Here is a 21,229-nt window from a genome sequence, read left to right as displayed (position 1 = left end):
TGATCTTTGGCCCTCCTTATGGCCACTCCCTGGCCTTGGCCCTAGGTCTAACATTGTCCCCATTGAGACTTAGAAGTCACTTACTCAGCCAGTGCCCAGGGATAGGTTTTCACAGAAGCCTGTGCATATGGAAGGTGGGCACCAAGCAAAGCAGCCCACCCACTGCTAATGGCAGCACTTGCACTTACTCAGACATGGATTTACCTTCCTTCCAGCTGGGGCAGAGGGGCCAGCAGGATCACAGGCAGTGCTGGGTGCAGGGCACGACCACAAGGAGGTTTCTAGGTCAGGTGCCAAGGCATGAACAGCCCTGTGCATTAGGCAGTGCCATAGGTGCTTCAGTGGCCCTGCAAAGCCACCCTGTGGTCATGGTGTGGCAACCATGGTATTGGCCTGTGCAGCCCTGTCCTCCTTCAGCATACTCAACAGCAGCAAGGGTAACAGTTCTGGCTGGCAAGACGAGGTTGACAAGAGCCCCCAAAACAATGGCAGCAGGCAGGGACTGGCAGATAGGGTGGAACCCACGAGGGCAGCACCTGGCCTTTGCCTCCATACCAGTTCACTTCTCCCATCCCACGTTGGAGGACTAATGTGCTCCCACACATGTACCCTCACATGAAAGGGCTAGGCATGATGTGATGTGTTGAACAAGCCAGGAATAACCCATAATGAGGATAAACTGAGTCAAGATGTTGGCCAGTGTGCAATATGCCCGGAAGAAATGCAGAGGGAGATACTAGACCAGGGTTGCCTTGCCTGTTCACATATCATGAAGGTTGCACTGGTTTGCAATAAATCGATCTTGCCCTGATTGTCCTTCACATATTGCAACGACTTCCCATTTTATACTTATTCTTGTCTTTTCAAGATGCTTGAAAGCCTGAGAGGGTCTGAGGGTCTGTCCCTGTGGCAAAACAAAAACAAACACAAAACTACAGGCCTACTTGGCCAGAACTCTGAGTCCTGAGAGTCTTACGCAGAGACAAACCATCATACAGGAAGGACTATCCTGCTGAAGAGCCAAGGGCCCTTTGGTCAAACATGTGCCACAGTCACAGGGAATGGACCCGAATCCCCAGTTGGGGGCCCAGGGTATGACTCTAAGACACCTACATGGAATGGAGCCCAGGGAGGGCTCAGAGTGAAAACAGAGCAAAGGGGTGAAAATGGATAGAGGAAGGGCCAGAGTTCTGCATCAGGGATAAGAATGAGATCAAGTGGAGAGTGACGTGACTAGCACAAACTTCCTCAGCTCGCTGACTGACACCTCGGGAATGAGAAACATCTGTAGGCTTTGGCAAATGGTACCATCTGTAAGTTCCACCCGAAAGCCCTGACCGCAAGAAGCCTGCCCAGATTCTTCCTTCAGCATCAGAGGGAAAGACCTGGCTCTGGGTTGGTGTCCTGTCCTTGCCATCAGTCCAGAGGGGCAGCAGTGATACAGCTGTAGCAGCGTTGTGCTCTTGGCAGATGAGCAAGTATTTGGAAGTGGGACTTGGTGCGGTATTCCATCCAAAGATACTTTCTGTACTGACCAGATCCTGGAGCATCCCGCCCACACGAAAACCTGCTGTCCTTCCAAAGGAAGGGGGTCGCCATTAGTGAGGGGAGGGAGGCCAACTGGCTACCCGTGCTCGTGCATTCCCTAGCCAGCTAATCAGCACCATGGGCTCTGGGATGGGAGGGCCGGGTTTTCTTTGGGATATTAGACCCAGAGAGCCTTCAATTTCCTCAGCAACTGACTGGGAAACTGGCAACATTCATACAGCCATGGCTGTGTAAGTGACAGCCCCATGTTCCTGGAATGTGAACAGAGACCTAACTAGAAAAGCAGCGATGGCATGGGGATGAGTGCGAGCCAGCAGTGCCAAAGTTCTGCATCTCCAAAGGGAGTGGTGCCCATCTAGGAAAGAGATCTCTTTCTGAATTCAGTCTCGATCCAGACAGGAGGCCGGCTCCCTTCCTCAAACCTCGGGCTTGCCTACACACAAGCGTTCTCCACTGGACACCTGCAGTGCTAGATGCCCTAGGCCTGGTGATGTCCACAAAGTCTGAAACCCAATGCCCACGGCCTCCGTGGCCAAACCCCTCACACCCTCACCAGGATTGTACCAGACTCCTCACTGAATAAGAAGAGACATAACTCTGAGACACTGACTCTGACAAGATTCCAGGGAGAACCTTGTTGCCAAGGAAGAGCAATTCCTTACTCTTGCTATAATACCCTGCTCAGCAACAAGAGCTACGGGGCAGAGTGTCAGCTGACCTCTGGGACATCAGACTCTGAGAGCCCTCTATTGACTCGGGAAGTACTGGAAACTCACCTCCAATCCTTGGAATTTGGTTGTGGACAGGGCAGCCCCTCGGTCTTGGTGGGTGACTGTGACCAGGTGAGAAAAGCAGCAACGGGATAGGAAGTTGAGTCCAAGTTCTGCACCCCAATCGGCATGGGTCAAATCAAAGAGGGGCACATGTCTATCATCCCTTCTTCTTCTCCCACACAGGAGGCAGGATCCTCCCCTAACCACTGGCTTCGACTACCCTCAAGCACTCTCCCTGGGTATCTTTACACACATTAGGTGTGGGGGTGGCCACAAAGGAAGACCTATATCACCATCCAACGGACACCGCCAAAGTCCCAAGCTGAAAGAAAAGGATATTACTCTAAGACACTGGCTCTGCATAAAGTCCATGCAGAAACCCTTTGGACGAAAAAGGCTAAGTGGTCGAAATGGAGACACAGATTCTGAGTCCTTCATCACACTTGAAATTTGGAGAATGCTGAGAATGAAGTACCCAGCACAGTCTCCTATCAAGCTGCTTGTATCTGGAAATAGAAATGCCCATGAGCTTAGGAAAAGGGCACCCTCTGAAAGGGCACACTGAAAGCCCTGTCAGTAAGAAACCTCCATTCATTCTATTGGAGCCAGAGATTTCTGGCTATGTCTGTCCCTCCAACTTTTTGTAGCAGTTGACGGAGGCAGCAGTACTGGAGGTGTCGCTATTGGGTTCTACTGGCTCTTGCTCAGGAGTCTGGAACAAGGACTTGGTTCCCTATTGCTGGACAAGACTCTTCCTGTACTGACCATGGCCTGGTCCATACTGCCCATGTACAAACTGTGTGCTTCCTGGAATGAAGGCAAATCAATCACCCAACTCAGGGAGGAAGGTGGCTCCCCCTCACCTCCCATACCCCAGCAAGCCAAGCAACCAGCACTCAGGGTCTGAAGGCCATCTTTCCTTTGTCAGATCAGAGCCTGAGAGCTCTCCCTGAGCACAGAAGCAGAGTGGTAATTTGATGCCTACCCAGGGGTGCCAGCTGAGTGACTGATGGCTCCGTGGCTTTTAAAGGGGAAATAAAGTCAGAAATAAAGATAGGGGAAGGAAATGGACCCAAGTGGTGCCCCAAGCCTGACATTTTTGGTGGTAATTGAGACCCACTTGGAAAGAAGGTATCTTCCTTCATTGGCCCTTGGCAAAAAGGAGGCCAGCTCCCTGCCCAAATCTCTGGCACAGTCTTCACACAAACATCCGTACTGGGCAACTAAAAATTCCTGGGCCTATCGAGAGCCACATACTTCTGGAATCTAATGAATTACTGAAGATGGAGCCCTGTGGCCAAAATCTCTCTCACAGTCTCAAGGACTGAGTCAGACTCCGGGTGGAAGGCAGAGGATACGACCATGAGACACTGACTCTGAACAGATTGTGGGAAGAACCTTGTTTCTACAAGAGAGCAAAGATGTATTACGGTGGATAAGGAGGGTCAGAGGTCTTCAGAGATTGAAAGGGGAATTATGTGGAGAAGGGTCCAGCACCAGCTCCTGGCAACCTGGCTATGGGAAAAAGAAGAAACACTAGAAGCCTTAGGCAACATCGCCATCTAGCGTCCGCATCTCGGACCATGGGAGCAACAGGCCTGCGTTCTTCCTTCAGAAGGACCTAGAGAGTCCTGGACTTTGCTTTTCTCACATTTCCAATCATTGAATGGAGTAAGCAGTGACAGTGCTGTAGTCAAAGGCTCCCAGGTCTTCCTCCAAAGTGTGGAAAGGGGCATTTGGGGCCCTCTTCCTGTAAAGGGCTCTTCTTGTGCTGACCAGCTTCTGGAGACTCCCACTCCTGTGTGAACTGTCTGCTTTTCAGAAGGAAGGCTCCTCCATCAGGCAGAACAATGAGGCAAGCTGGCTAGCCTCCCCCACCCCTTGCTACAAACAGCCAATCACCAAGCCCAGGAATTGGAGGGCTATTCTCCTTTCGGATATGCCTTGCTCATGGATGTCACTGAGCGAGGGACTGAGTGGGCAACAAAACCTCATCCTTTGGTGCCCTCTGTGTCAGTGCCAGCTCCATGGCTCAGAAGGGTGAACACAGACTGAGTCAGAATGACAAGAAGGAAAGGGAATGGCTCCAGTAGACCAATGTACGTTCACCATTTCCATCCAATGGGAATGTGATCCATTTGCAAGGGCATGTTAAACTTAATTTTTTATGGGCATCGAGGCCAGCTTCCCTCAGTTACATGTGGCTCAGCCTCCACAGAAACAGTTCTCAGCTGGACCCCTTCGAATGGCCTAAGGCTCTGGATGTCCACGGAATCCTGAAACCAAAATGCCAGGGCCCCTTTTTACTCAACCTGTCCCACAGACACAAGGGCTAGTCCACATTGCACATTTGGGAGCCAGTGCTATGACTCTGGGCAACTGAATTTGTGGGGATCCCAAGAGGAACCGTGGTGAAGAAAGCAATGTCATGAAACTTGGTACACCGAGGGCCAGAGTTCTTCATTAAAGGAGATCGGGTAATGTTTAGAACAGTGTGATCAGCACAATATATTAGCACGCTGGCTCGCTAAGGCATCAGAAGAACCCTTGTTGGGTTGGCTAAAGGAGTACCTCAAAGGATGCCCCTTGGAGCCTTGTGAGCAAGAGACCCACATTATCTCTTAAGAAATAGAGGGAAGCTTTGGCTTCTCTTGTCCTTTTGCACATCATGTCGGGAGATAGGGGCAGCAGTTATTCTCAGTCATGAAGAATATGCTTTCCTGTGATGATCAATAGGGTTGAACGAGGCTATGGTGCACCATTGATTCAAAAGGCTTTTTGTGTGCTGATCGGTTCACTGTGCACATTCACTGTCTTTTATTCCAAATGAGGGTATCTCAGGCAATGAGGGTCTGGGGTTCATGTGTCTACCCATTCCCACGATAGTGTGGCCTGCTAGGCATCGAGGGCTCAGGGACAGGCGTGCTAGCTGTCCTGTCAGGAATCTGACTCTGAGAGCTCTACATTGACTCAGGAAAGGCCTGGTTCTTCACTCCAATCCTTGGACCTTGGTTGGTATGGTTGGTCTTGAACGTTGGTCTTGGTGTGTGAACTGAGGAGAAGTTAGAAAAGCAGCAATGGGATCGGAATCACCATGAGGTGAGTCATGGTCCTGCATTTCAAATGGGCATTGGTCAAATCTAGAAAATAGGTATCTGCCTTCCCTTTCTCTTGTCGCACATGGGAGGTGGGATCTGCCCCTAACCACTGGCATGGCCTATCTACAAGCATTCTCCCTGGGAACCTTCAAATAAACTAGTGTTTTGGTTGGCCACACATTTCTGCCCATTTCTTCACTGGATTATTTTTCGGGTGTGGTGTTTGGTGAGTTTTTTATAGATTTTGGATACTAGCCCTTTGTCTGATATGTCATTTGCAAATATCTTTTCCTATTCCCTTGGTTGCCTTTTAGTTTCATTGATTCTTTCCTTCGCAGTGCAGAAGCTTTTTATCTTGATGAGGTCCCAATAGTTCATTTTGCTTTTAATTCCCTTGCCTTTGAAGATGTGTGAAGAAATCGCTGTGGCTGAGGTCAAAGAGGTTGTTGTCTGCTTTCTCCTCTAGGATTTTGATGGTTTCCTGTCTCACATTCAGGTCTTCCATCCATTTTGAGTTTATTTTTGTGTATGGTGTAAGAAAGTGGTCTAGTTTCATTCTTCTGCGTATTGCTGTCCGGTTTTCCCAGCAACATTTGTTGAAGGTACTTTTTTTCCATTGGATACTCTTCCTTGCTTTGTCAAATCTTAGTTGGCCATACATTTGTGGGTCCAATTCTGGGGTCTCTATTCCATTGGCCTATGTGTCTGCTTTTTGCCAATACTATACTGTCTTGGTGATTACAGCTTTATAGTACAGGCTAAAGTCTGGGATTGTGATGTCTCCCACTTCGGTTTTCTTCTTCAATATTACTTCGGCTATTTAGGGGCTTTTGTGGTTCCACACAAATTTTAGGAGTGTTTGTTCTAGCCTTGAGGAGAGCGCCCGTGAAATATTGATTGGGATTGCATTGAATGTGTAGATTGCTTTGGGTAGTTTTGGCATTTTAACAATGTTTATTCTTCCAATCTGTGAGCATGGAATGTTTTTCCATTTCTTTGTGTCTTTTTCAATTTCCTTCATAAGCTTTCTATAGTTTTCCACATACAGATCTTTTACATCTTCGGTTAGGTTTATTCCTAGGTATTTTATGGTTCTTGGTACAATTGTAAATGGGATCAGTTTCTTTATTTCTCTTTCTGTTGCTTCATTATTGGTGTATAAAAATGCACTGATATCTGGACATTGATTTTGTACCCTGAGACTTTGCTGAATTCATGGATCAGTTCTAGCAGACTTTTAGTGGAGTCTGTCGGGTTTTCCATGTAGAGCATCATGTCGTATGCAAAAAGTGAAAGTTTGACTTCCTCTTTGCTGATTTTGATGCCTTTTATTTCATTTTGTTGTCTGATTGTTGACCCTAGGACTTCCAACACTGTGTTAAACAATAGCAGTGAGAGTGGACTTTCCTGTCGTGTTCCTGATCTCAAGGGAAAGCTCTGTTTTTCCACATGAAGGATGATATTAACTGTGGGCTTTTCATAAATGGCTTTTACGATGTTTAAGTATGTTCCTTCTATCCTGATTTTCTCGAGGGTCTTTATTAAGAAAGGATGCTGTATTTTGTCAAATGCTTTTTCTGCATCGATTGACAGGATCATATGGTTCTTTTCTTTTATTAATGTAATATATCACATTGAATGATTTGTGAATATTGAACGAGCCCTGCAGCCCAGGAATGAATCCCACTTGATCATGATGAATAATTCTTTTTATATGCTGTTGAATTTGATTTCCTGGTATCTTGTTGAACATTTTTGCATCCATGTTCATCGGGGACATTGGCCTGTAGTTCTCCTTTTTTGTTGGGTCTCTGGTGTTTGGGAATCAAAGTAATGCTGGCTTTTTACATGGAGTCTAGACATTTTCCTTCCATTTCTATTTTTTGGAATAGCTTGAGAAGGATAGGTATTAACTTTGCTTTTAAATGTCTTGTAGAATTCCTCTGGGAAGCCATCTGGTCCAGGACTCTTATTTGTTGGAAGATTTTTGATAACTGATTCAATTTCTTCACTAGTTATGGGTCTGTTCATATTTTCTATTTCTTCCTGTTTGAGTTTCGGTAGTGCGTGGTGTGCGTGTTTAGGAATTTGTCCTTTTCTTCCAGTTTGTCCAGTTTGTTGATATATAGTTTTTCATAGTATTCCCTGATAATTGGTTGTAATTATGAGGGATTGGTTGTAATAAATCCATTTTTTATTTGTGATTTTATCTATTTGGATCCTCTCTCTTTTCTTTCTCAGAAGCCTGGCTAGAGGTTTATCAATTTTGTTTATTTTTTCAAAAACCAACTCAGTTTCATTGATCTGTTCCTGTGGGGTTTTTGTTTTGTTTTGTTTTGAATTCTATATTGTTTATTTGTGCTCTGATCTTTATTATTTCTCTTCTGCTGGGTTTGCAGTTTCTTTGCTGTTCTGCTTCTAGTTCTTTTAGGTGTGCTGTTAGATTTCTTATTTGGGATTTTTCGTGTTTCTTGAGAAAGGCCTGGATTGCAATGTATTTTCCTCTCAGGACTGCCTTTGCTGCATCCCAAAGGGTTTGGATTGTTGTGGTTTCATGTTCATTTGTTTCCATATATTTTTTAATTTCTTCTCTAATTGTCTGGTTGACCCATTCATCATTTAGTAGGATGTCCTTTAACCTCCATGCATTTGGAGGTTTTCCAGACTTTTTCCTGTGGTTGATATCAAGTTTCATAGCCTTGTGGTCTGAAAGTGTGCATGGTATGATCTCAATTCTTTTATACTTAGTAAGGGCTGTTTTGTGACCCAGTATGTGATCTATCTTGGAGAATGTTCCATGTGCAATCGAGAAGCAAGTATATTCTGTTGCTTTGGGATGCAGAGTTCTAAATATATCTGTCAAGTCCATCTGATTCAATGTATTACTCAGGGCCCTTGTTTCTTTATTCTGTGTCTAGATGATGTATCCATTATTGTAAGTGGGGTATTAAAGTCCCCTGCAATTATCAATAAGGTTGCTTACGTTTGTGACTAATTATTTTATATACTTGGGGGCTCCCGTATTCGGCACGTGGACATTTATAATTGTTAGCTCTTCCTGATGGATAGGCCCTGTAATTATTATATAATGCCCTTCTTAATCTCTTGTTACAGCCTTTAACTTAAAGTCTAGTTTGTCTGATATAAGTATGGTTACTCCAGCTTTCTTTTGACTTCCAGTAGCATTATAGATAGTTCTCCATCCCCTCACTTTCAATCTGCAGGTGTCCTCAGGTCTAAAATCAGTCTCTTGTAGACAGCAAATAGATGGGTCTTGTTTGTTTGTTTTTTTAATGAATTCTGATACCTTATGTCTTTTGGTTAGAGCATTTAGTCCATTTACATTCACTGTTATTATTGAAAGATATGGGTTTAGAGTTATTGTGATGTCTATAGGTTTCATGCTTGTAGTGATGTCTCTGGTACTCCCCCTTAGGATCTCTTGTAGGGCTGGTTTAGCGGTGATGAATTCCTTAAGTTTTTGTTTGTTTGGGAAAACATTTATCTCTTCTTCTTTTCTGAATGACAGACTTGCTGGATAAAGGATTCTCGGCTGCATATTTTTTCTGTTCATCACATTGAAGATTTCCTGCCATTCCTTTCTGGCCTAAGTTTCAGTAGATAGGTCTGCCACTACTCTTATGTGTCTACCTTTGTAAGTTACAGCCTGTTTATCCCTATCTGCTTTCAGAATTGTCTCTTTATCCTTGTATTTTGCCGTTTTCACTATGATATGTCGTGCAGAATATCGATTCAAGTTACGTCTGAAGGGAGTTCTCTGTGCTTCTTGGATTTCAATGCCTTTTTCCTTCCCCAGGTCAGGGAAGTTCTCAGCTATGATTTGTTCAAGCCACCTTCAGCCCCTTTCTCTCTTCTTCTTCTGGAATTCGTATGATATGGATATTTTTCCATTTGATTGCATCACTTAGTTCTCTCATTCTCCCCTCATACTCCTGGATTTTTTTATCTGTCTTTTTCTCAGCTTCCTCTTTTTCCATAATTTTATCTTCTAATTCACCTATTCTCTCCTCTGCCTCTTCAATCCATGCTATGGCCAGCTACATTTTATTTTGCACCTTATTTATACCATTTTTAACTCCTCATGACTATTTCTTAATCTCTTGATCTCTGTAGCAATAGATTCTCTGCTGTCCTCTATGCTTTCTTCAAGCCCAGCAATTAATTTTATGACTGTTATTCTAAATTCTTGTTCTGTTATATTGCTTAAATTGTTTTTGATCAATTTGTTAACTGTCACTACTTCCTGGAGTTTCTTTTGAGGAGAATTCTTCCATTTTGTCATTTTGGGTAGTTCCTCCAGTGGCTCCAAACTGCAGGACACTTCCCCTGTGCTGTCTGGAGTTACTTGTGTTGGTGAGCAGGCCACAGTCAGACCCGATGTCTGTCCCCAGCCCACCACTGGGGCCACAGTCAGACTGGTGTGTACCTTATCTTCCCCTCCCCCAGGGGCAGGACTAACTGTGGAGTGGTGTGGCCCCTGTCTGGGCTACTTGCACACTGCCAGGCTTGTGGTGTTGCTTGGATGGAATCTGGCATATTAGCTGGGGTTGATCCGCAAGGTGCACAGGGGTGGGAGTGGCAGGCTTAGCTCGCTTTGCCATCAGTAGTCACTTGCGGGAGGGGCGCTGCAGCACCGGGAGGGAGGCAGACCCATTGGAGGGATGGATCCACAGAAGCACAGCATTGGGCGTTTGCGTGGTGCAAGCAAGTTCGGTGATGGTAACCAGCTCCCTTTGGAATTTTGGCTGGGGGATGGGAGACGGAGATGGTGCTTGCCAGCACCTTTGTTCCCCCACTGAGCTGAACTCTGTCTTCTGGGGCTCAACAACTTTCCCTCCCAGCGTCCTCTTGCCCTCCCTGCTCTCCAAGAGCAGAGTTGTTTACTTTTAACATTCCAGATGTTAAGTCCCACTGGCTGTCAGAACCCATGGAGTCTGGCCCCTCTGCTTTTGCAAGGGGCTCTGCCTTGCCCAGCGGGCTGCCCCTCCACGACCTCGGCTCCCTCCCACCAGTCCGTGTAGCAGGCACTGCCTCTCCACCCTTCCTACCCTCTTCCATGGGCCTCTTGTCTACACTTGCCTCCAGAGAGTCCGTTCTGCTAGTCTTCTGGCAGTTTTCTGGGTTATTAGGCAGATGCAGGTGGAATCTAAGCGATCAGCAGGACGAGGTGAGCCCAGTGTCCTCCTAAGCTGCCATCTTTCCAGGTCTCCTCAATTCTAATTTACAGATTAGAAAACAGGGGAAAAAAGAACAACTTGTGTAAGTGACAAAGGTTGGACTCAAACCCAGTGGGACTAGCTCTAGACTCTGCGCTCTCAAGCAATTCATTTCACTATTGTACTGCCTCTCCCTATATAATTTATAAACCTGTGTGTGTACATTCTAAACGAATATGTGTATGCTTAGGGGGTTGATATATATGGATGTATATACAAATATAGAAGTGTGAGGTATGTGTGTGTGTATAGAGGTTACATGCCTCAGTGACACCATACTGAGAACATTCAATAAAATTGAGAATGGACTGCAGGGAATAGCACCTGAAGTAAGTAGGGCGGCAAAGAGGCTGGGACACTGAGGTGCTCTTGAGGCTACCACAGTGCTGACTGACCATGTCACGAAAGATGTGGACTAGGTCACCAAGAAAAAGGAGAGGACTGGGGTCTGGAGGGCACAGAGAGACCAAACATGCAGGCAGGGACTGAATCAGACTGGGATAGGGGCTCTGGTTTAAGAGACAGCCATCCTGGGGCCGGGAAAGGTCCAGGTGGATTCTGGTAGTGAGCTGGTGGTCACTGGTGCTATGACATCATGAGGAACTAGACAGCTGGGTACTGGAAGGGTCTTTGAGAACTCCAGACTGGGGCAGGGCCAAGCAGGTGACGGAATGCAGTGGGATGGTGGGGACTGTGGCAAACCAGAGAACGTGGCCACCTAGAGGCAGCTGCAACCACCCACTGTGCCATGAGAGGAAGTGGGGCCAATGCTGTGAGAGTTGCCAAGTTTTCAACAGAAAACAGAAATTCAGACTTTTACATGAAATCTCTTGATTTTAGTGTTGGTTTAAAAAGAATTTAGGGGCGGCTGGGTGGCTCAGTCTGTTAAGCGTCCGACTTCAGCTCAGGTCATGATCTTGTGGTGCGCGAGTTTGAGCCCCACAACAGGCTCTGTGCTGACAGCTCAGAGCCTGGAGCCTGCTTTGGATTCTGTGTCTCCCTCTTTCTGCCCCTCCCCTGCTCACACTCTCTTCCTAAAATGAAAAAAAAAAGCATTAAAAAAAATTTAGGGATAGTTGGCTCAGTAAGTTAAGCATCCAACTCTTGATTTCAGTTCAGGTCATGATCTCATGGTTCACGGGTTTGAGCCCCACATTGGACTCTACACTGACAGTGTAGAGCCTGCTTGGGATTCTCTCTCTTCCCCCACCCCCCCACCTCTCCCGCACTTGCTGTTTCTCACACTCAAAATAAATAAATCAACTTAAAAAATACTTTAAAAAAATTAAATCACCAGACTTACTGCTAAGTAGTAGAACTGGGACTTAAATCCATGAGGGGCAGGGCCTAGGTTACCAGGCACAGACACCGTGGAGCACTGAGTGAGGCACAGGCCAGGAACTGTCACACACATCAGCCCTGCTTCTCCCAGCCTGCCTCACTCTAGAAAGCCTTTGTTCTCTGCTGACTGCTAACTAATAGGACAGATCTAGCCAGTTATGAATTGGAATATTCTTAGGGACTATGCCTTTCCAGGAAGAACCTCTGAAGACCACACCAATGAAAGTAATGACAGTAGAAGAACAGGAAAGTCAGGGTACACTGGCAACTTTTTTGTCTGATAGGTAACTCCCAGTTCCTCACTCTGTGGAATTCTGGTAGGGCTGCAAATCAAGGTGCCCTGCCTCCCCTCCAAGAGTGATGACAATGTAAGTCAGGTGAGCCAAACAGAGAATGTTCTCCCTCAGGGAACAGGAACTGGAACAGGAGTAGACCTGACATTAGGATCAATCTTTAGAGGCCGATGTGGACATTGACAAAGAAGTCTCTCTTTTTTCTAAGAACGCATGTATTAAGTTGAAATTAAATGCCAATGGCCATCTTCCCCTCTAGGTACAGAATCCTACCTGAAAATAAATCATAGATGAGTGACAGAGAAAAAGCCAGCATCCTGTTAATCATTTAAGCACCTGGATCATGCCATGCCTAAAATCTAACCCCTTACATATTTCAATTATATGAGCTAATAAATTGTCTTTTTTAAGCTTAACCTGGGTTAAATTTAGTCCCTGTCACCAGTAACTAAAAGAATCTTACTCAATTTGTAGAAAAATGGTATTTAAGAAGAGGACGTCCTGTCCCTTGTCCCTCAAGCTGGATTCAAAGTGTAGAGGCCTACTCTTCAGGGATGGCATTCAACAGTGCCCCTGACACCACCATTCCCATTTATTTCCCTCTTACCTGGAAATAGTTCAAAAGCACACCAGCCCCGGACAGTCCCGGTCCTGCAAACATGAAGGGCACCATCACCTGAAGGCCAAGGGACAAGGCAGTCTCCCTGATGAACTCAAACCCCAGTGGTTCAGGGACCACCCTGTGGCTCTCAGACACACTCATAGGTCCATCATCTGAGGCTCCAGTCTTCCAGGGCTGAAGGCGTGTGGCAGAGCCAGGTCCTCTGGCCTCTGCTGTCGGATCTCTGTCCCATCCATGTGAGCAGAGCTGAACCCCTGGCAGCCTTAACCTGGGAGACACAAAGCAACAACGGCTGATCAGCAAAGTTCCTGACTGCCATACAGCTGACACCCTTTAAGCCCTCAGGCCCTTCTGTCCAGCAGAGGCTGGCATCATTCTACCCAATCAATAGCCCCTTCATGTGTTGGGATGAGCACTGGGTGTTGTATAGAAACCAATTTGACAGTAAATTATATTTAAAAAAATAGTCCCTTGCTCAGGGACTGCTCCACACGGTCTCCTGCAACCTCAATTCAAACAGTTTTTATTTAATATGCACAGGTTTGAGAAAAATAACATATCAAAGAAGAGAGCGCTAAATATTCATGAATTAGAGTCAGCAAAACTGGTGGTATAGGGAACTCTGAAAATTCTTTCCTCCAGAGAAGAACAAGATAGCTAGCAAAAAATGTCAGAATCCACTTTTCAGAACTCTGGAAATTCACCAAAGGCTTGGAACAATGCAGGAGTATTTACTCAATAAAAAAATGCTGAATCCTCAGCAAGAACAGCCACACTGTAGTATCCATGGTGTTTGTGATGTTTTTACTGTGCCTTAGTCCCAACCCCTGCTCTGTGGCTCTGCAGCACCCTTAAAAACCAATATCCTGGAGAGAGCAGAATGGGCTGGAGCTCCTTCAAAGCCTCATTCTCAAAGAACTGTCATCATTTGACCTATCAGGTGGTTCACCGGAAAATGTCACTTACAGACTATCTGTATTTCACCTGATTTATTTATTTTTTATTTTTAACATTTATTTATTTTTCAGAGACAGAGTACGAATGGGGGGAGGGACAGAGAGAGGGAGACAGAATCTGAAGCAGGCTCCAGGCTCTGAGATGTCAGCACAGCACTTGATGCTGGGCTTGAACCCATGAGTGAGATCATGTCCTGAGCCCAGGTCAGCAGCTTAACCAACTTAGCCACCCAGGCGCCCCTCACCTGACTTATAAAATTCACTTCGTGTAAAAAGCCTTTTCCCTGGGGGACATTTGTGGAAAACAATCACAGGCACTTCACAACTACCTAAAGCAGTGGGTAATAGCTGAGGTAAATAATATGCAAACCAAAAGCCTAAAAGGAAAAGCTGGGGAATGAGATGCCTAAATTTTGAAAAGTTCCTAAAAATTCCTGGGAATCTAGAAGGCCACTCATAGTGATCTGGGCATATGCTCAGGAAATAGCTGAGAAAGCTTGAAACTGTAACCCCCCAGCTGATCTGGAGGCTCTGCATAAGCACACCATGAAGGCTAAGGCAGGGCGGTGAATGACAGCACTATGTACTGAAGGTGTGCCCCAACAGGCACACAGAGCCTCCAGGCAAAGACTGGGGGACTCATCACTTCCACACATGGCATTCAAGGAAATCTCTATTCAAGAATTGCCTGACCACAGAGCAGAGTCCTCAGGGGCGAAGTACAACACAGAATACAAACCAAAGAAGTCACTTAGAAAAGTCGCTAAACCAACAACAGCTACAGAAAGCAGCAATAACAAGAATCCCTGAGAAGGGGGAGAACCTTATTTCCAGAGTCGTCACCTTATAGAATTTTAAGCGTCCAGTTTTCAACAAAAAATAGGCATGCAAGAAAACATGATACTGTGACATATGCATAGGGAAAAAGCAATTAATAAAAAATATGCTGAGGAAGCCCAAATATTGACTAACTAGACGAAAACCTGAAATCAGCTATTTTAAATATGTTCAAAGAACTTAACCATCCCTGAAGAACTAAATAAAGTACAAAAAAACGAAGTCTAACCAAAATGGAGAATATCAAGGAGGAGATAACTATTTTAAAGAAGAACTAACTCAAAATTCTGGAGTTATAAAATATAATGGCCCTAGAGGAGTGCAATAGCTGATCTGAGCAGGGAGAATAAAGAACCACTGAACTGAAAGCTAAGTCAACAGAAACCATCCAATCTGAAGAAAAGAAACAAAACAGAATGAAGAAAAATGAATAAGTCCTCAGGGCCCATGGGACAGCATCAAGCACGCCTGCATGTATAACGGGAGTCTCAGAAAGGGACGAAAGAACAAAGGAGTCCAAAATAATATTGGAAGACATAATGTGCAAAAGCTTTCCAATTATGATCAAACTTCCATATTCAAGAAGCTCAACAAATCACAAGAATACAAGAACACAAATTACAAGAGATCCACCACAAGACACATCATTATCAATCTGCCAAAAGTCAAAGATAGAGACAGAATCTTGAAAGCAGGGAGAAGTGACTCTTCTTGCACAAGGACTCCTCAGAAAGATTAACAGCATACTTTTCATTGGAATCCATGGAGGCCAGAGGCAGTGGGATGACATGTTCCAAGTGCTGAAGGAATAAGAACTTCAACCAAGAGTTCTGATAAGCAGAAAAAGGATCCTTCAAAAATGAAGGACAAATTAAGAGATTCCCAGATGAACAAAAATCAAGAGAATGTGCCACTGGTGTGCACCTGCCCTACAGGAAAGACCAAGACCGAGAGGCTGAAATGAAAGGACCTAGATAGTACTTTAAATTCATATAAAGAGTGCTAGGCAAAGGTAACTACATAGGCAAATTTTAAAAAAAAAGTATAGGGGTACCTGAGTGGTTCAGTCAGTTGAGCATCTGACTGCAGCTCAGGTCATGATCTCATGGCTCGTGAGTTCAAGCCCTGCATCAGGCTCTGTGCTGACAACTCAGAGCCTGGAGCCTGCTTCAGATTGTGTCTCCCTCTCTCTGCCCCTTCCCCAATCATGCTCTCTCTCTGTCTCTCAAAAATAAACATTTAAAAAAATTTTTTAATAGCCAAAGAAAAGAAAGTATAAATGCACTGTTGTTAGTAACTCCTTTCTCTCTTATCCAATTTAAAGACAACTGCATAATTCAGTAATTATAAATCACTATGTATGGGTACAGAATATATAAAAATGTAATTTGCATGACAGGAGGAGCACAAAGGAGAGCACAGAGCTATATAGGAACAAAGTTTCATATATTAGTAACATTAAGTTGCTATTAATTTAAAATTTTTTTAATGTTTATTTCTGAGGCAGAGAGAGACAGAGCATGAGTGGGGGAGGGTCAGAGAGAGAGGGAGACACAGAATCAGAAGCAGGCTCCAGGCTCCAGGCTCTGAGCTAGCAGTACAGAGCACGACACGGGGCTCAAACTCACAAACCGTGAGATCATGACCTGAGCCGAAGTCGGTCGCTCAACCGACTGAGCCACCCAGGCGCCCCAAGTTGCTATTAATTTAAATTGCAATGTTATCTAAGGTGGGAATTGTAATCCTCAAAGCAATCACTAAGAAAATAACTAAAAAATATATATTTTAAAAATAACAAAGGAATAAAAATAATACACTAGAAAATATACATCTAATACAAAAGAAGATACTAATGAAGGATAGAGGAACAGAAAGAAACCATGATATAGAAACAAATGGCAAAATGGCAGATAGAAATCCTATCTTATCAGTAATTATACTAAACATAAATGGATAGGTTGAAAGTAAAAAGGCTTTAAAAGACATACCAGGCAAAGAGTAACCAAAAAAAAAGTAGGGGGGGAGGGTGGGAATGACTTTCCTAGCATCAGGCAAAATAGACATTAAAACAAAATTGTTATTACAGATAAAGAAGGGGATTTGATAATGGTAAATGGGTCAATATTATCAAAAAACATACCAATTATACACACCTAACAATATAGCCCCAAAGTACATGAGGCAAAACCTGACAGAATTGAAGGGAGAGAAATACAATTCAATAATAGAAGACTTCAACACTCTACTTTCAATAATCTACTGAACAATTAGAAGATGGACAAAAAAGGGAACTTTTTATTGCTGAGAAATTAAGGCTATTTGGACCTATTGGAAAACATGCTTTGTACTTAATTGGTTCATGAATTTACCATCTAAAAAAATTCTGATGTAAACACGTCTCAATTGGTTACTAAGTCCTCCACTGGAGACTAAGGTTTCCTAAGAGTTAAAATTCTGCTGAATGTACTTAATACTGATGAAAATAAAGAAAACAACACTGTATGTAGGAAAATAGGAGGTATATAAGAAAGATAGAAGGAATGGAAATACAGTTTTGTTGAGGGTAGAAGAAAGTAATTTTGTCCTAAATGAGACTAGTTATTTGGAAGGAAATGGTTTTGGGACAAAATTTGGAAGGAAAAGAAAGTTGTAGAAGGTTGATATGAATGGAATTTTAAAAGTATACTGGTATAAGGTTGAAATTCTGCTTTTCTTTCTGCTAAAATGACAAAGTTTTCTTGAATTGTTCATCTGCTCTTGATAAGACAAGGCAAAAAAAGGTTTATCCTCCAGGAAAATCAAAGTTTTAGGTCTCCTCTCTATCAGGTCTTTGATTACTTAGTTAAAACTTCTCAATGTTAAAAGACCTAGGTTTTGATAACAACTGTATAATGCTATACATTCACCTATGAGATCTTTTATTGCCACTTTGGTTGAATAAATAAAATTGTAAGATTTGTAATGATCTTTATTTAGGATGCATTTATGACTTCTGGGGTTTTAACAAACTTCTCAGGATTTAAATGGTAAATGAAGTCTTCTTGACCAATTAGGCCCTTTTATTTGGGATGCTAAATTACTTGGAAAAGCACTGTCATACAATGGTAAACCTTAGGTTGTATTGCACAGGTAAATGCAGTAACTGCCCAAATATATGCAATTCCTAAAGTTTTAATGTTTTGATATAAGGTCAACAATATTCTGATTACTTGAGATGTTATGTGTCACAGAAATAACCACATTTCTTTGTCAATTGCATCGTAATGAACTCCCATCAAATCTTTAACGATGTCTATTTCTGAGATTTTGTCATTTATAATTGTTCTTATTCTCTCACAAAACGTATATCTTCTTCAAGGAGATTTATTCAAAGGACTTTGTGGATAAATACAGGTATCTGACATCTTAAAATTAATACTAAAATGGGTAAGAATTTCCAGAACTAAAAAGCTGCATTCAAATTGAACAAGAATTAGGAACATGGGATTAAATGAACTGAGGAAATTTAGTTTTATGATTCTTGTTGAAAATATTGTTGGTTCTCTAATATTTCATCTCCCAGATTAAGGAAACTTTTTCTTAAGATATCTATGATATACAAAAATGTCATAAAGTATGCATTTGTAAACTGAAGCATTTATCTTTTTCTTTACATAACTCCCCTGAAATTCAAAACTCTCAATGAGTATTCTTTCTTTCATGGGAATTACAATTTTTTGCATAAATTCAATAATAATCGGTTCATCACGCAACAGGTCACCATTGGAAATACTGGTTATTTTACCAAGGCTTCACTGGAATGTCATATTTGAGGATGACATTCATAAACTCAGATATGACCAGACAGCTTTAAGGAATTAGGGTTGGCTTTATAAAACATGGAGCCATAATGCCCCTTGGAAATGTTGGCCTGGTGCCTTGCTTGCTGAGTTCCCAGCAGCCTCAACAGGTAGGTAAAGACGGCCACTTCCTGGCAGGTGCAGGAAACTCAGGATATCTTGGGGACCTCACAAAGAGGAATTTGCCCAATTCTACAGGTATTGCAGGCCTGTCTGATGGCAAGTATTTGGCTTGGCTCCTGGCCTGGATAGGCTACTAAAAATTCAACGCAGAGATTGGTTATAAAAAGCTCCAACAAAGAAAATTTACAAGATCCTCATGACCAATTGCTATTCTTGCTGAGCTAATGTAAATAATTAGGTCAGATTTGTTAAGACTGGATTTGTTCTACAGATGCATTGGTCTCTATTTAGCTATCTCTGGAAAGGGAGGGGTGTGTGTGTGTGTCTTTAGAGAACAACTGTTTCAACAATGCACTGTTAAGAATGTTAAATTCTAGTCATGATCACCTTTAAATGTTTGGTTTTTGCCTAAACAACTTGAGGTAAACGTCAGAAAATTGTCAAACTATTTCATGTATAGGAAATTTTCTGTGCTTGTTATTCTATAGGGATAAAAATAACACCCCATGGGCATATGATTATTTACACAACTGGAAAACAGGATGGATCCCTAAATATGCAAATCATATCTTCCCTAAACTTGATCTGACAGTTACCAGAAATCCGCCCTTTCCAAAACTTGGAGATAGACTTTACAGACATACAACCAAATAGAGGATTGAGTTTCAGGTATCACCCCCCATGGGACCATCACTCCAGAGCTAAGAAGGACAACTCAGAAGAACCCACAACCTGGCGAAGTGATCCAGATCCAGTCAACCCGCTTAAACTGACCCTCAAAAGGGAAACTGGCCCTTGAGACCTCCAGCCCTGCTCCAGCCACACCCCAGAAGCTGGCTGGCCTGTGCATGGCAGAAGCTTGAGGAATCAATGCGTGAACCTAGCCCAAGGGTTTGGATGCAACTCTGCCAGCCCTTGCCCCTTACCGGTGTCATAGCCCTGATCTTACTTCTTACCATTGGGTTGATAGAGACTGCACCAACAAGCTGGACATGGGACAAAAAGATGCATTCTGGGCCTTGCATACCTCCTCTGGATGGGAGGATTAGTAAGTATTGCCTGTATGCTAGGATAACCTCTCTCACCCTCACAACTGCCACTTACCCACTTTGCCCCCAGGATTGTTATATGACAATAAGGGGGTCAAGGGCATCCAGCGCCTTCACCTCCCTCCACAAAGATCACTACAGGGGAAAAACACGCACTGTCAGTCACCTGGTGTCCCAAGGACTAAGTATTGGATCATAGAGATAACCCGAAATGTCAGGAACCCATGTCACAACAAGGGCCTCTGGAGAGGGAAGTGAGCTTGCTACACTTACCTTCCTCAATGGGGGAATCTCAGATGGGGGAGGGGTGCAAGACAGGGCCCTTCAAATAGTTATAAAGGATAGGGGAATGCAAGCCATAAAGGTGGCCACTCCCCTGGCAGCCTACCAAGGTGTGAACCTTTCAGCCCTCAGTCAGATGCTTACCAATTCCCCACTCCAACGTTGGGCCAACACTACTCTACAAGTCCTCCATAAAATATATAATCACATACAAATCTGCTGGATGTGCTTGCCCCCTCAGCCGGAGGGCTTAACTTAGCCACTCCCATCCCTTTGACCTGGGAAGCTCCTGAAAATCTCAAAACCAACACCTCTGTCTTAATTGGACCCCTGGCCACTGGGATCTATCTCAAATGCCAACAATCTAATCTGTACAGTCCCTGAAGGTATGAATGGTACCTCTCTATGTGGAAGAAATATAACCTTAAAGAGGAATGCAACCCTATGTTCAACCCCTGGGGTGGTCCATCTGTGTTCTAAATCGGCCTACTGATGCCTAGAGCCCAAGTGGACTCAGCTTTGTTATTCCATCTTCCCAACCCCAGAAGTATCTGTATACACTGAAGATCAGCTCTTAACAGCCTGTAGCCCCAAGTCCTGGGCTAAATGGGCAGTCCTGCTACCCATTCTGATAGGCACAGGAATTGCGACAGGAATAGGAACTGGAAGAGGGGGCATAGGTTCATCCATAGGACTATACCATAGACTATCTGAAGAGCTAAGTGAAGACATCGAATGGGTGGAAGATTCTCTGGTAACCTTACAGAGCCAAATAAACTCTCTGGTGGCACTGACCCTCCAAAACAGGTGAGCCCTTGACCTCCTTACTTCAGAAAAGGGAGGGACTTGCATCTTTCCAGGGGAGGGATGTTGCTATCGCGTAAACCAGTCAGGAATAGTCACAACAAAGGTTAAGAAGCTCAAGGAAAGAATTCAACATAGACCACAGGAAACTATCAATCAATGGAAAGGATGGGACCTCACGGATTGGGCATCCTGGCTTCCTGCCCTGGTGGGGCCCCTCCTCTCCATAATTTTACTTGGATCCATTGGCCCCTGGATACTGAATGCTGTGGTACATTTTATTGAAAACACTGTTGCTCGCCAAACGACTGCACGTATCTTAGTCTTCCAAGAGCACCAACCTGTAAAACTGAAAGATTATGCCTACTAAAAGTTTTTTAAAGGGCACCAAAGGGGGGAATGTTGGACAAGTGAATAAAGTATGCCA

At 43.9% G+C, this 21,229-nt stretch overlaps 1 protein-coding gene across 3 annotated transcripts in view; it reads right to left on the bottom strand.

Moving 5' to 3' along the window:
* The window catches only part of LOC109261385 (solute carrier family 41 member 3-like), a 319,912-nt gene that overhangs the window by 289,649 nt on the left and 9,034 nt on the right, over positions 1 to 21,229 (bottom strand). For 2 of the 3 annotated variants that reach the window (XM_053896886.1, XM_053896885.1), the window contains one exon: positions 12,898 to 13,180. In XM_053896886.1, coding sequence (XP_053752861.1) covers positions 12,898 to 13,053 — 156 coding nt within the window. In that variant the 5' untranslated portion in view covers positions 13,054 to 13,180. The remainder of the gene's footprint in view (positions 1 to 12,897; positions 13,181 to 21,229) is intronic. The other variant, XM_053896890.1, reaches the window with a different exon arrangement.

This window comes from Panthera pardus, unplaced genomic scaffold, assembly GCF_024362965.1.
Source record: "Panthera pardus isolate Hobbes unplaced genomic scaffold, ASM2436296v1 HiC_scaffold_8, whole genome shotgun sequence".
Taxonomy (NCBI): domain Eukaryota; kingdom Metazoa; phylum Chordata; class Mammalia; order Carnivora; family Felidae; genus Panthera; species Panthera pardus.
This window is presented reverse-complemented; position numbering and strand designations above follow the sequence as displayed.